Raw genomic sequence first — 16,465 nt, 5'->3', positions numbered from 1 at the left:
GTGGTGCTCTGTATATCAAGGCAAAGGTTAGGTCTCTGTTGTGACCCACTGAAAAGGTGAAGCACTCTAGTGCGTCTAATGTGATGGCATCTATCAGTCTTGGCTTCAGGATGGACATAATGATTTCAGCACTTGGTGGCTTTGAGAAAGTTATCTTTGAGTCTGTGTACTGAAAGAGAGATCTTGCCACTTTTTTTTTACACAGAGAAACAAGAGCTGTTGATGAATTTAATTTTTTTTCTGAAAGAAAGGTATTGTAAAACAATGAAGGACTAGAAAACAAGCTGAGAAGGATGAATGGCTAAAAAGAAAAAGGGAAAAACAAACTGTGCATGCTTGTAGGGGGAGGGGGTGGGTGCTGGGCAATCAATGTAACTTCCTGTCATTTGACCCATCTAAGATGGTGACAAGAACTGTGAAATAGAGCAAAACAAACAAGAGAGTACTTGCCTTATAAGAGAACAGACCAGAAAAAGAAGCAAGGGATGTCCTAATCAACCAATGCATAACTTTTATTATGAAAAAAGTACTGAGGCAAAAAGTGGCGCAGGGACCTTCAGTGTGCATGACCATCTTGAAAAGGGGCATGGCCTAGGCAGAGTTATGATATCACTTTATGTGACATCACAAAAGGGGCTATGACTAAAAAAAAAAAAGGTAGAATTTTATTTTTTCACAGAAAGCTTTTGGGACAGGGTTATACAAAAGGGGCAGGGCCACAATGTCGTACCTGGTGACATCAAAGGGGGTGGGGAGTGGGTGGGCTTGTCCGGATCCTCACTTCTGACTGGCTGATAGGACTGGAAGTAGGTGTGGCCACCTGTCAAAATAGGCAAATTAGGTTTAACAAAAGCTATGTAACCTTAAGAACATAAGAATTGCCATACTGGGACAGACCAAAGGTCCATCAAGCCCAGTATCCTGTTTCCAACAGAGGCCAACTCAGGTCCCAAGTACCTAGCTAGATCCCAAGAAGTAAAACAGATTTTATGCTGCTTATCCTAGGAATAAGTAGTGGATTTCCCAATAATGGCTATAGAATTCTCTTTTAGGAAATTATCCAAACCTTTTTCAAACCACGCTATCTGATTTCACCACATTTTCTGGCAACAAATTCCAGAGCTTAATTACATATTCTGTGAAGAAATATTTTCTCTGGCTTATTTTAAATCTACTACTTAGTAGCTTCATCACTTGCCCCCCTAGTCCTAGTATTTTTGGAAAGAGTGAACAAGCAATTCACACCCTTTCAACTCCACTTGGTATTTTATAGACCTCCACCATATCACCCCTGAGCTGTCTCTTTTCCAAGCTGAATTAGCCACTTTAGCCTTTTCCCCTAGCCTTTCCCATCCATTTAATCATTTTCGCTGCCCTTCTCTATACATTTTCTAATTCTGCTATATCTTTTTTCAGATACAGCAACCAGAACTACATACAGTATTCAAGGTGCAGCCATACCATAGAACGATACAAGGGCATTATAGTGTTTTTATCTTTGTTTTCCATTCCTTTTCTGATAATTCCTAACATTCTATTTGCTTTCTTAACTGCCGCTGGACATTGAGCTTCAAACAATGACACCTAGATCCTTTTCCGGGGCAGTGACTCCTAATACAGAACTCAGCATCATATAGATTTAGGTTCTTTTCCACATGCATCACTTTTATTCCTGGCAGAATTCTGCACAAAAAAATTCAAAATTCTGCGCACAAAATTAGCAAATTCTGCAAGTTTGTCAAAATTTAAACAATATTATTGCTAATATTATTCAAATTCAATTTAAAACATTTAAAATATTTTTTTTTCATCTATCTTTGTCATCTGGATGTTTTATTTTCCATCATATTGCTCCCAGTTTCTTTTTTCTGCTTTCCTGTTGTCTGCTAATTCTTCTTCAAGTGGTTGCTATCCATTTGTCTTTTCTACTCTCTTCTGTCTATTCCCTTTTTAGCTCTTTTCTGCCTCTTTCTTAACCTTCTCCTCTTTTTCACTGTTCAGCTACCTATCAATGTACCTGCATTACCATATTTCTACCCTCTGTTAAATCTATCCTCTCATCCATTTTCTTGCCACTCTCAAGGTTCTACTATTCTCAGCATCTTCCTCTCTCCACCCTTATAGTCCAGCATCTGCTCTCTCTTTCTTCCCTCCGTACCCTTGTAGCCTGATATTTTCCTATCTCTGCACTCTCCCCCATGGCCCAAAATTTCTCCCACTCTCTTCCCTCACTCCCATTACCAGGCATCTCTCTACCACTCCATTCTGTTCCTGGATCCAACATCTCCCTCCTTCTCCTCCTGTGTATCTCTCTCCTCCTCGCATCCACCCCCATGTCCAACACCTCTCTCCCTTTCTTGTACCTTGCATCAAATCTCTCTATCCCCCTCCTTGCACCATCTCTCCCGTCTTCTCCTCAATTATGTGCAATTTCATTCTCTCTCCTCCCCCGTGCCACCAACTTTCCTTCCTTTCCTCCCCTGTATTCCAAGGCTTGTTTTTCGGGTCATGGTATCAGCAGTGATTTTCATATGCTGCCTGATGCTAACCCAGAAGTCTCCCCTCTGCCGCAGAGAGACTTCCGGGTCAGCAGCAGGCAATATGTGGGAATTGCTGCTAATACCATGTCCTTGTTTCGTCTATTTACGAGTCTGTTTTTTTACCTTTTATATAATATTATTTGTATGTTTTTTAATATGTTTATATATCTTATTGTAAATCGCTTAGTAAATTATGGATAGGCGATTCATCAAATTAATAAAATAAACATAAACATAAATACCACGACACGTAGATGATGACAATGCGAGATTCTGTACAACTGTGCAATTCTGCAGAAATTCTGCATTGTGCAGTTGTGCAGAATTCCACCAGGAGTACACTTTGTACTTGCTCACATTAAATGTCATCTGTCATTTTGACGCCCAATCTCCCAGATCCTCTTGCGATTTAACATGTTTGAACAACTTTGTTTCACCAGCAAAGAGAGATTATGTACTTACCCTGGTAAGCTTTATTCCAGTAGATAGGTGAGAGATTCTAGACAGTAGGGTTATTTCCCTATAGCCATGTGCTGCTGCAGAAGGAATCCACTCTGGATTTTTTCACTCTGCCTCTGTTGTACTTCACTGGGCTCCCTAGCTCCACCTTCAGTTAGTACCCAAGTATGTAGAGCCACCCAATACATGTGAAGTAGAGGCACCTGTAGCAATAGGCTTACTTCAAACTTAAACTAAACCCAGATAAAACCAAATTCTTCATGGCAACCCTGTTAAACAAAACCATCAACTTAAACGAAAGCATCTTCCCAATCAACCCTACCATAAAAATCCTAGGGGTCACCATCAACCAACAACTCCCCCTTGACGCCCATATTAACATCCTGATCAATAAATGCTATTGCCTATTATGGAAATTACACACACTAAAACCTTACTTTGACTTCGTCACGTTTAGGCTGCTAGTCCAATTTCTAATTCTAAGCTCATTGGACTACTGCAACATAATCTACCAAGGATCCCACAAAAAAACCATTAGGAGACTAAGAGCGATCCAAAACACGGCAGTAAGATTGATCTTCGGCCTGAAAAATACCGACCACATCTCCCCATACTTCAAGAAACTGCACTGGCTACCACTTGAAGCCAGAATCATCTTCAAATTTGACTGCCTTTGTTACAAGACGCTATTCGGCACCTCGCCCACTTAACAAGTTTCAAGTTTATTATTCAAGTTTATTAGGATTTTTTATATACCGCCTATCAAGGTTATCTAAGCGGTTTTTACAATCAGGTACTGAAGCATTTTCCCTATCTGTCCCGGAGGGCTCACAATCTATCTAAGGTACCTACATAAGCAATGCCTCTGCTGGGTCAGACCTGAGGTCCATCTTGCCCAGCAGTCCGCTCACGCGGCGGCCCAACAGGTCCAAGATCTGAGCAGTAATTCTCTATTTATACCCTTCTATTCCCTTTTCCAGCAGGAAATTGTCCAATCCTTTCTTAAATCCCAGTACTGTACTCTGCCTTATAACGTCTTCTGGAAGCGCATTCCAGGTGTCCACCACACGTTGGGTAAAGAAGAACTTCCTGGCATTTGTATTGAATCTGTCCCCTTTCAACTTTTCCGAATACCCTCTTGTTCTTTTATTTTTTGAAAGTTTGAAGAATCTGTCCCTCTCTACTCTCTCTATGCCCCTCATGATCTTATAGGTCTCTATCATATCCCCTCTAAGTCTCCTCTTCTCCAGGGAAAAGAGACCCAGTTTCTCCAATCTCTCAGTGTATGAAAGGTTTTCCATCCTTTTTATCAGACGTGTCGCTCTTCTCTGAACTTTCTCGAGTAACTCCATATCCTTCTTAAGGTATGGCGACCAAAACTGGACGCAGTATTCCAGGTGTGGGCGCACCATCGCCCGATACAGGGGCAGGATAACTTCTTTCGTCCTGGTTGTAATACCCTTCTTGATTATACCTAGCATTCTATTCGCTCTCTTAGCAGCCGATGCGCACTGTGCCGTCGGCTTCATTGACCTGTCCACCATTACCCCCAAGTCCCTCTCTTGGGTACTCTCATTCAATAACATCCCTACCATCGTATAGTTATACCTCGGGTTTCTGCTTCCCACATGCAATACTTTACATTTCTCAACGTTGAACTTCATTTGCCATTTTGTCGCCCATTCCCCTAGTTTGTTCAAGTCTCTTTGCAATTCCTCAGAGTCCTCTTTAGTCCGAGTTCCCCTAAATAGTTTGGTGTCATCTGCAAATTTTATTATCTTACACTTCGTCCCTGTTTCTAGATCATTTATGAATATATTAAATAGCAGCTGCCCAAGCACCGAGCCCTGCGGAACACCACTCGTGACCCTCCTCCAGTCTGAGTAGTGGCCCTTCACCCCTATCCTCTCTTTCCTACCCGCTAACCAGTTTCTGATCCATCTATGTACGTCTCCGTCCACTCCATGGTTCTTCAGTTTCCGGAGTAGTCGTTCATGAGGCACCTTGTCAAAAGCTTTTTGGAAATCAAGGTATATGATGTCTATGGGGTCACCTCTGTCCATCTGTTTGTTAATTCCTTCGAAGAAGTGTAGTAAGTTAATTAGGCACGATCTCCCTCTGCAGAAACCATGTTGGCTGGTTATCAGAAGTTTGTTTCTTTCCAAGTGTTCATCGATGTTTTCTTTTATCAGTGCTACCGCCATTTTTCATGGAACCGAGGTCAGACTCACCGGTCTGTAGTTTCCCGGGTCACCTCTTGATCCCTTTTTAAAGATGGGAGTGATGTTGGCCATCTTCCAATCCTCCCGGATCACGCCTGTCTTCAGGGATAGGTTGCATATTTGCTGCAGTAGTTCTGCTATCTCCTCCTTTAGTTCCTTCAGAACCCTTGGATGGATTCCGTCCGGACCTGGGGATTTGTCCATTTTTAGTTTATCTATCTGCCTGCGCACATCTTCAAGGCTCACTTCCATGAATGTTAATTTTTCTGCTTGATTTCCACTAAAGAATTGTTCAGGTTCCGGTATGTTGGTTGTGTCTTCGTTTGTAAATACAGACGAAAAGAATATGTTAAGTTTTTCAGCGATTTCTTTCTCCTCCTTCACAACTCCCTTTCTGTCTCCGTCGTCCAGCGGTCCCACCTCCTCCCTAGCCGGCTGTTTCTCTTTAACATATCTGAAGAAATGTGGAATTCTCTGATGAAGTAATTTTGAATGCTATCAAAAAGTTACCTCTATATAGTAACTATGCTATTTTTTGGGAACAACACTACAAATTGACTCTTCGCCTGTATATCTCTCCTCGGAGGGCTTTTCTGGCGGAGCTCTGCCCGACTGCGGACTGTCGACGCTGTGGTGATCCAGACGCCGGTCTTGGCCACATGTTTTGGTCTTGTCCATCCATTCAGACCTTTTGGGACGCTGTTTTTCTTTTTGTTGACGACATCTGGAACATTACAGTTCAGAGATCAGCCTTGGTGTTATTTGGAGCCTCCTTACACTTCCATCCCCGTCGGCCCGGGGCCTCCGCATTCCTGCGTTGGACAGCAGTGATTGCTATCAAATGCATTTTGCTTAAGTGGATGGAAGCGGAGGCACCTGACTATTCCCTTTGGCGTTGTCACATGATTACATTGCTTTCCTGGGAACGGAGAGGAGTTCAAGACATTTCTTCCTTGCCCGGACGAGGCTTTCAACGAATTTGGGAACCCTTTTGGACCACATTGTCTCCGGTGGCCCGTTGTCGCCTTTTGAACTGTTAGCCCCTTGGTATTTGTCTTTTTCCCTTAGTTTATTATGTTTTTTGTTTGGCATCAGTGAGAGTGGGTGGGGGGAGGAATGGGTTGTGGGTTGGGTTGGTGGGGTGGGTTGGTTGGCTTATGGTGTGAAATTTCGAGCTGCCTTGTTGATCTTTTTGGATTGTTGTTTTTCTTGGTGCTCAATAAAATATATTTGACGATAACATATCTGAAGAACGGTTTGAAATTTCGAGCCTCCCTGGCTAACCTCTCTTCATACTCTCTTTTGGCTTTTCGAACCACACGGTGACATTCTTTTTGATACTTCCTGTGCTCTTTCCAGTTCCCCTCAGTTTTGTCCTTTTTCCATCTTCTGAATGAATTTTTCTTATTGCTTATCGCTTCCTTCACTATTTTAGTCATCCATATCGGGTCCTTTATTCGACTCTTTTTGCCCCTTTTTCTGAATCTGGGGATGTACAGATTTTGCGCCTCGCTCACCGTGTCCTTGAAAAAAGACCAGGCATGTTCTACAATCCTCCATTTCTTGGAAGTGTTCCTAAGTTTCTTCCTTACCATTTTTCTCATTGCTTCATAGTTTCCTTTTCTGAAGTTGAAAGTTGTCGCCATGGTTCTTTTTCCTTTTGGTATTCCTGCTTCAACCTTGATCATGTTATGGTTACTGTTTCCCAATGGTCCCACTACTTCCACTTCCTTTGCAGGTCCCATTAACCCATTTAGGATTAGATCCAGAGTGGCAGTTCCTCTCGTCGGTTCTCTAACAAGCTGCTCCATGAAGCAATCTTGTGTAGCCTCCAGGAATTCTGTTTCCCTAGCGCATTTTGAGTTTCCAAGACTCCAGTCTATCCCGGGGTAGTTGAAGTCTCCCATAATAACTGTGTAACCGCTTTTGCATTCTTGTTTCATCTCAGCTTCCATTTCTTTATCGATCTCTCCGGTTTGCCCAGGTGGACGATAGTATAGGCCCATTTTTATTTCATGTCCCTTTCTACCCGGTATTTTAACCCATAGCAATTCCAGCTTGTTGGTCGTCTCCGCTGTGTCTATTCTTGTCGATTGTATGGTTTCTTTTATGTATAGGGCTATTCCACCTCCTTTCTGTCCTGACCTGTCCTGGCGATAGAGCTTATATCCCGGCAGTGCTGTATCCCATTTGCTTTCCTCATTCCACCATGTTTCAGAGATTCCAATGATGTCTAAGTCTTCTGCATTGGCCACGGCTTCTAGTTCCCCCATTTTGTTTCCTAGGCTCCTTGCATTAGTATATATGCAATTTAGATCCTGGCATTTAAGTGTCTTCATTTCCTTTCCCTGTGTTTCAGTCTTTAGTGTCTTCTCTTTTGGTACAATCCTTCTAACCTCTTCTTCTGGGTTAGTCGACTCCTGTAATTTGTCCCTTGTTTCTTCCCAGCCTTGCATCCCCTTAGTATCATCACGGGATACCTTCTTCCGAATCATCGACGCTAGGTCGACTGTTGGCTTTCCCCTTCCTCTTAGTTTAAAGCCTGTTCTATTCCTCTCTTGACGTTGTTTGATAGAAGTCTTGTTCCCGCCGCACTCAGGTGCAGTCCATCTCTCCTGTAGAGCTTGCTCTTGCCCCAGAACGTTGTCCAGTTCCTCACGAAGTGGAATCCTTCTTTCTCACACCATTTCCTCATCCATGCATTTATTGATTGTAGTTCCTCCTGCCTTTTCACATCTGCCCTCAGTACCGGTAGGATCTCTGAGAACGCTATCTTCTGGGTCCTCATCTTCAGCTTCCTTCCCAGAATCTTGAACTATTCTATCAGCGTGCTTCTTCTGTAGTCTCTCCTGCTGACATCATTCGTCCCGATGTGGATCATTACTGCGGTCTCTTCCGTCTCCACTCCTTCCAGGATCTTCCCAATTTTGTCCACGATGTCCTTGGTTCTTGCTCCTGGGAGGTAGGTCACCAGTCGATCCTCTCTCCCTCCTGCTATGTGGGCTGTCCACATGCCTTAGGATCGAGTCTCCCACTAGGATTGCTGACTTTCCCTTCTTCAATTTTCACTTCAGTCTCAGGTCAATGTCCTCAGTGTGCTTCGCTCTATCTTCTTCTGGGCATCAACTAGCCAATTCCTCCCCCTCTTGTTGTGTTCCTCTGTGGGTGTCTTCTTTGGGGTCATCTGCTTCTTGTTCTCCCTTCAGTGTTGGTATATCTTCATCTTTCATCTGAAGTTTATCCTCTTCCACCCTCCTCCTGTATGCTTCCTCAATGAAATTCTCAAGTTCCCTGACTTCCTCTTCGATGTGTCTCTCACTCATGAAGTCTTCAGCTATCTTGACTGGGTCCTCCATGGTGTAGAGTTATTCTAGCTCCTGTATCTTGTCCTCTAGTCGCTTGATTTCCTTCTTCAAGTTTTTCATCTCCTGGCTGGCACCGACCGCATACATATGACTGTCTCCCCGAGGGGAGGTAGTCATACATATGACAGTCCGTGCAGAACACTGGAAAGCTCATCTTCTGGTTCCCCTCTGCTTCCATTGTCGTTCCTGCTTTAAGATAACAGTTAAGATTACGTGTTTCTTCTGCGCCTGCTTCCTGTGTGTGCTGCCTTTGCTATACCTTACCTTACTTATGCTTGTGCGTTTGTTCCTTCTGTTCCTGCTTGTGTGTTTGTTCCTTCTGTGCCTGCTTACCTCAGCACCTTCTTCCTGCCTTCTTCTTGTGTGTGCTGCCTATTCTTCTTATGTGTGCTGCCTTCTTTTTGTTGTGTGCTGCCTTTGTAATACCTCATGAAACACTTTGTTCTATAGGACTATCCCCGCCCCTCCTGCAGAACACTTCTGTTTGCATTCCCTACTCTCAAGGGATGTTGTTACAAAAAAATTATTGATAGGACACTATCCTTTCAGGTAGGCATCTGGAACAACACCCTAAGCGCACTCCTCCTGAACTCTCCATCATACCAATCCTTCAGAAAATCTCTGAAAACCCACTTATTCGACAAGTTTATCTGATCTTACGAAACCCATTCAGCCTACCTACAATCCCAACACACACCTCCTCCTACCTGTGCAACCCCCCTCTTCTCCCCCCTCTAAACCTATGCTGTAATCTCCCTGCTCTCTTCGCTTGTATCAATACCTGCGATATCCACACTGTATTTCTACTTTACTGTATACCGTCTTGAACTAAAAAGGTATGACAGGATATAAATAAAGCTATTATTATTATTAAACAAATTGTTCTGCTCAAAAGTAACTAGACAGTACCTTTAAGCACCAACATTGGCTTCAAAGGAGCTCAGACACTACTCCCTAATAAATTAAAACACATTTAAAAATTCCTCCCAGCCTACAATGGCTGACAGGCATCCAAGAGTCAACTTTGAGAAGCATAAAACAGATTGAAACAGTAGACAGGCTCAGGAAGGATTAGGCGGGAGTCTAGAAAGTCTCACCTATCTACTGGAAAAGAGCTTACCAGCTTAAGTACATACGGCTTCTTTTACAAAGCCATGCTAGCGGCTGCCGCGTAGTAACAGCCCCAAAGCCCTTTAAATCTCTATGGGCTTCAGGGCCATTAGCGCATCACAGCCGCTAACGCGGCTTTGTAAAACAGGCCAATAATCGCATTTTCTAGTGCAATAGGCAAGACATTCTAAAAAGTAGGGATTTACAACAGCAGACCCCTCCAAAACTAGGGTGGGTTTGCTGCACCAACCCTTACGACCGAGGACCCAAATGCGGAGTCCAGTCTTTCTGCCACGTGCACTCTATAGCATTGTAAACTGTCTAGGTACCAGATGATAGACGGTATATCAAGTGTTGAATAAACTTGGTAAAACTTGGAACTTGGCAAATGTGCCACTCTGCAAATCTCCTCAGGAAAGACATATTTAGCTTAGGCCCATGAAGAAGCCACACTCCTTGTAGAATGCACCTTGACAGAAACAGGAGACCATTTCCTTAAAAGAATGTAGGTTGACAAAATGGCCCTATGGATCCATCTGGAAATCGTGGCCTTGTAAGCGGAAGTGTCCTGCTTAGCTGAATGAGTCTATAATATCAAATTGCACAATTGACCTCCATTATATAGCAAAATTCATGGAGAGTGATCAAAATGATGTTATAAAATTCCTCAGAGATATGGAACTCTGTAAGGAAGGCTTGAAAACCTCCCCTTGGGTGAAGAGGCCAGCCAAAGGGAGACTGTAGGAGCTGTGCCTAGTCCTGAGCACATGGTAGCAGAGTTCTGAGCACATGGCAGAACAGTGAGCGGAGAGTGTGCTAGCAGGAAGAAGCAGAGAGAGGAGCAGAGAAGGCGGTGCTAGCAGGGGAAGAGGCGAGAGCTAACTCCGCCCACCCCTGACATCACCAGCCAAACTCCCCCCATAAAAGGGGACGAGCCAACGGCTTTGTGAAGGGCCTCAAGAAGGGCATCAAGAGAAGGGCTATCAACTATAGCCGGACTCCCAACTTATAAGACTAGCTAACTAATCAATTGTCTTCAATCTTTCTTTAGCGTTCTACCAAGTCTTTAACTATCAATCTACAACTTTCTACCAAGTCTTTAACTCTCAATCTTACAACTTTCTATCTCACCAACAAGCTACTAAATCTTTCTCACTAAACAGGCACACTAACAAACAGACGTTCTTAACTGACAATTAACTAACTGTTAACTAACTAACTACTACTACTAACTAACTAACTAACTACTCCATCCCTCAGACCAAGAACTAACTAACTACCTCTATCCCTCCCTCAACACTTACTGACCAACACCTAACAGCCCCCACCCTAACAAACATCCTAAAAAAAAATAAAAAATTTTAAATTAAGAAATAATAACAATAAACCTTTGTAATGGCAGGTAGGACTAGAAGCAGCAAGACTTCAATCAAAACAGGCAGTTCAGTCACCGAGAGCACCCAGGAGATGGCTATGGTCCGAGTACAGATGGAAGGAGAACCAAGACGGAGGGCAGAGGTCTCTGTACAGACCGAGGCCATCCCCTCAAAGATGTCTACAGTCTCAACGCAGACAGAAGTAATGGTTCAACCGGACGAAAGCCTTTTGATGGAGCTAAAGAGCCTGAGAGAGGAGGTTCAGCGCTTAAGGAGCATCCGAGACGACGAGACCTTCATCGATGGAGTCATCCAGGAGCTGTCTCAGATCGCTGAACAGGAACCTGACAAGACCACCCTGGGAACACCCATAGCATCCAAAACGGCCACCTTGAGACAAACTACCAGAATGCAGGAAGTGGTTGGAGACGCTGACTCCTGGCAGTTGGTGACTTCCTCCACAAGAAAATGCAGAGGACCTAACTTTGTCTCTTTTTCCCCCATACAGGACAGCTCAACATCGACACCGCATATCGCCCTGAGGAACAGATATCAGCTGCTACAGGAAGGTCCGGAGAAAGAGCTACAAGTAGTTGTTCAGCAGACGGTTCCAACTCCGGAATCAACAGTACAGCCCACCCCTAAGAAGCGCAGAGTGGTGGTCATCGGAGATTCGCTGCTGAGGGGCACCGAGGGACCAATCTGCAGACCAGACCTACAATCAAGAGAGGTCTGCTGTTTGCCAGGGGCCAGGATCCGGGATGTCACTGCTTGCATTGACAGACTCATCAAGCCCCGAGACCACTTTCCCATGGTTCTAATCCACGTCGGAACCAACGACACCGCAAGGAGCAGCCCGGACAGCATACCTGAAGACTTCAGGGCCCTGGGGGAGAAGCTGAGGAGGATGGATGCACAGGTAGTCTTCTCCTCGATTCTCCCAGTGAGGGGCATGGGCAGAGCCAGAGAGGATCGAATACAAAGGGCGAACGACTGGCTGCGAGGATGGTGCAAGGAGATGAACTTCGGGTTTCTGCACCATGGAGAAGCATTGCAAGGACTACAGGGACACGACAGGCTACACCTAACCAGAAGAGGGAAGAATGTCCTTGGACACCGCCTAGCCCGCCTACTCCACAGGGCTTTAAACTAGGTAAGTCGGGGGAGGGTACAGGCACAAACAACATACCAGGTGAACTAAAATGCCAATACATTTATGAGGCTGAGGAAAGTAGACACCGAAATTCTGGGTCAGGGGTGAGTGCACACACTTTTGAGTCGGGAGTAGGGTCACATCATATTTATGGGTCACATTGTAATTCCGGGTCTAGGGGGAGTACACACTGTAGTTCTGGGTATATGGGGAGTACACATTGTGGTTCTGAGCCTCAGGAAAGCACAAATAACACAAACAATGCTAAAGGTGTTCAAATAGCTCAAACAGGAATATCCCCACTGAGACATAACAAAAATATAACATGGAGGGCTATGTACGTCAACGCACACAGTTTAGGAAACAAGATCCTGGAATTGGAAACAGAAATAAGGAATGCCGACCTGGATGTAGTGGCGATATCCGAAACCTGGCTCACAGACTCCCACAGGTGGGACATGGTCATACCGGGTTACAACTTGCTTCGCCGGGACAGAGAGGGTAGGAAGGGAGGGGGTGTAGCATTATATACTAAAGATGACATTAAGGTCACGAGAATCTCAGATGTCCAGTATACTGGGGAATCCCTTTGGGTTAATTTGGCCAGAGGGAAGGACAAATGCTTGTATCTTGGCGTAATTTACAGACCCCCAAGACAACAGGATGACCTGGATATGGAAATAATCGAAGATATAGAAAATATCACCTTGCGTGGGGACACAGTATTGCTAGGTGACTTCAACATGCCTGATGTGGATTGGGTTACACTTACCTCTGCTTCCGGCAGCAGCAGGAGGCTATTAAACTCTATGAAAGGAGCAAGCCTCAGGCAACTGGTGTTGGAACCGACAAGGAATCAGGCAATACTGGACCTGATACTTACCAATGGAGAAAGTATCACAGAGGTCTCGGTGGGCGACACATTGGCCTCCAGTGACCACAACATGGTATGGTTCAATATCAGGAAAGGTTTCACTAAATCTACTACACTAACCAATGTCCTCAAATTCAAGGACACAAATTTCAAAGAAATGGGAGACTTTGTTCACCAGGCGCTACAAAGCCAAGAAGAAACCAATAACGTGGAAGACATGTGGTCGACTTTGAAAGCAACCATACAAGAAGCAACAAACCGCTATGTAAAATCAGTAAGTAAACGGCGAAGGAACAATAAGCCACAGTGGTTTACTGCGGAGATCTCAGACCTGATCAAGGAGAAGAAAAAAGCATTCATCTCTTACAAACAATCAGGGAAGCAGGACTCTAGAGCAGACTACCTGGCCAAATCAAAAGCCGTCAAAACAGCAGTCAGGGAGGCTAAATTCCTCATGGAGGAGTCTCTAGCAAAGAACATCCAGAAGGGAGATAAATCCTTCTTCAGGTATATCAGTGATAGAAGAAAAAACTCAGGCGGGATTGTACGTCTTAGGAAACCAGACGGAGACTATGTGGAAAAGGATTCGGAAAAAGCCCAACTATTAAATGAATACTTCTGCTCAGTCTTCACCCGAGAAGCGCCAGGGCTCGACCCTCAGCTACAGACAAGGGTTGGCTCAGTTGACCCGTTTAGTAACTTTGAGTTTACGCCCAGCAATGTCTACGGTGAGCTGTCAAAGCTCAAGGTTAACAAAGCAATGGGGCCGGACAACCTGCACCCCAGGGTGCTTAGGGAGCTGAGTGATGTCTTGGCGGAGCCACTGTCCGTGCTCTTCAACCTCTCCCTTAGTACAGGCAGCGTCCCGTTGGACTGGAGGACGGCTAACGTCATTCCACTCCACAAGAAAGGCTCAAAGATGGAGACAGCAAACTACAGACCAGTGAGTCTAACATCGATTGTGAGCAACCTAATGGAAACTCTAATCAAACACCAATTAGATAAGATCCTGGATGAGGAGAATCTACGGGATCCCCGACAACATAACCTATTCATAAAAGTGGTCACAGGGATGAAGCAGGAAACTACAGGCCGGTGAGCCTCACTTCAGTTGTTGGAAAAATAATGGAAGTTTTGCTGAAAGAAAGGATTGTGTACTTCCTTGAATCTAATGGGTTACAGGAGCCGAGGCAACATGGCTTTACAAAAGGTAAATCGTGCCAAACGAACCTAATTGAATTTTTTGATTGGGTGACCAGAGAGTTGGATCGAGGACATATGCTAGATGTAATTTACTTGGATTTCAGCAAAGCCTTTGATACAGTTCCTCATAGGAGGCTGTTGAACAAACTTGAAGGGCTGAAGTTAGGACCCAAAGTGGTGAACTGGGTCAGAAACTGGCTGTCGGACAGATGTCAAAGGGTGGTGGTTAATGGAAGTCGTTCGAAGGAAGGAAAGGTGAGTAGTGGAGTCCCTCAGGGATCAGTGCTGGGGCCAATCCTGTTCAATATGTTTGTGAGTGACATTGCTGAAGGGATAGAAGGAAAAGAGAGACTAGCCAAGGAAGCAAGAAACTTTAAACCATTTTTCAGATATGTAAAAGGGAAACAGCCAGCAAGGGAGGAGGTGGGACCCCTGGATGAGGGAGACAAGAAAGGAGTGGTGAAGGAGGAAAAAGAGGTGGCTGATAGACTAAACAAGTTCTTCGCGTCGGTCTTTACAAAAGAAGACACATCCAGCGTGCCGGAACCAGAAAAAATCTTCAAGGAGGATCAGGAGGGTATATTATCATGCATGGAGGTAAGCCTCGAAGCCGTTCTAAGGCAGATAAATAGATTAAAAATCGACAAATCTCCTGGCCCAGATGGGATCCACCCGAGGATATTGAAAGAGCTCAGAGACGAAATAGCGGAGTTACTCAGGCATATTTGCAACCTATCCTTAAGATCAGGGATAATCCCGGAAGATTGGAGGATAGCAAATGTTACACCAATCTTCAAAAAAGGATCGAGAGGCGACCCGGGGAACTATAGACCGGTGAGCTTGACCTCAGTTCCAGGGAAGATGGTCGAATCACTGATCAGGGAGGGTATCAATGAGCATATAGAAAAAAATAAACTGATGAGATCAAGCCAGCACGGTTTCTATAAAGGACGATCGTGCCAAACGAATCTACTACATTTCTTTGAGGGGATAAGCAAACATTTGGACCAAGGTAGCCCCATTGACATAGTTTATCTGGATTTCCAAAAAGCCTTTGACAAGGTACCCCACGAGCGCCTGCTGAAGAAACTGTGGAACCACGGGGTGGAAGGGGACGTCCACAGATGGATCCAAAATTGGCTGATGGATAGGAAACAGAGGGTAGTAGTAAAAGGACACTACTCTGACTGGAAAGAGGTCACGAGTGGTGTCCCCCAGGGGTCAGTGTTGGGACCGCTGCTGTTCAATATATTCATTAACGATCTGGAAACGGGCACGAAATGTGAAGTTATCAAGTTCGCGGACGATACAAAACTCTCCAACAGGGTCAAAACTGTTGAGGAATGCAAAGAACTACAGAGCGACCTGAACAAACTGTGCGAGTGGGCAAAAAGATGGCAGATGAGCTTCAATGTGGAGAAATGTAAGGTCTTGCACATCGGGAAAGGGAACCCCATGTACAGCTATACGATGGGAGGAAGGGAGATGGGGAAAGGCACCCTAGAAAAAGACCTGGGGGTATTGGTGGATACAACAATGAAGCCAGCGGCGCAATGTGCAGCGGCCTCAAAGAAAGCGAACAGAATGCTGGGCATTATCAAAAAAGGTATCACTACCAGAACGAAGGAGGTCATCCTGCCATTGTATCGAGCAATGGTGCGACCGCATCTGGAATACTGTGTCCAATACTGGTCGCCGTACCTTAGGAAAGACATGGCGATACTTGAGAGGGTCCAGAGGAGAGCAACTAGGATGATAAAGGGAATGGAGAACCTTTCATATGCCGAAAGGTTGGACAAACTGGGGCTCTTTACCCTGGAAAAGCGGAGACTGAGAGGAGACATGATACAGACATATAAAATCATGAAAGGCATAGAGAGGGTGGATAGGGACAGATTCTTCAGACTAGCGGGGACAACAAAAACAAGAGGTCACTCAGAAAAACTGAGAGGGGACAGATTCAAAACGAATGCAAGGAAGTTTTTCTTCACTCAGAGGGTGGTGGACACCTGGAACACGCTTCCAAAGGAGGTAATAGGACAGAGTACAATACTGGGTTTCAAAAAGGGACTGGATGACTTCCTGAAAGAGAAGGGGATTACAGGGTATAGATAGAAGGTTACACTACAGGACAAAAGCGAAAAGCATATGTGAGTTTTAGGG

General features: G+C 44.7%; 1 protein-coding gene across 4 annotated transcripts in view; it reads right to left on the bottom strand.

Annotated features, from left to right (window-relative positions):
• The window catches only part of OGT (O-linked N-acetylglucosamine (GlcNAc) transferase), a 569,231-nt gene that overhangs the window by 16,710 nt on the left and 536,056 nt on the right, over window positions 1–16,465 (bottom strand). For 3 of the 4 annotated variants that reach the window (XM_033944281.1, XM_033944282.1, XM_033944284.1), the window contains one exon: window positions 731–820. The exons of the other annotated variant lie outside the window; for it this stretch is intronic. In XM_033944281.1, coding sequence (XP_033800172.1) covers window positions 731–820 — 90 coding nt within the window. The remainder of the gene's footprint in view (window positions 1–730; window positions 821–16,465) is intronic. 4 annotated transcript variants of the gene reach the window in all.

This window comes from Geotrypetes seraphini, chromosome 5 (genome assembly GCF_902459505.1).
Source record: "Geotrypetes seraphini chromosome 5, aGeoSer1.1, whole genome shotgun sequence".
NCBI lineage: Eukaryota > Metazoa > Chordata > Amphibia > Gymnophiona > Dermophiidae > Geotrypetes > Geotrypetes seraphini.
The sequence above is the reverse complement of the archived record's forward strand: the minus strand, read 5'-3'. Positions and strand labels throughout refer to the sequence as shown.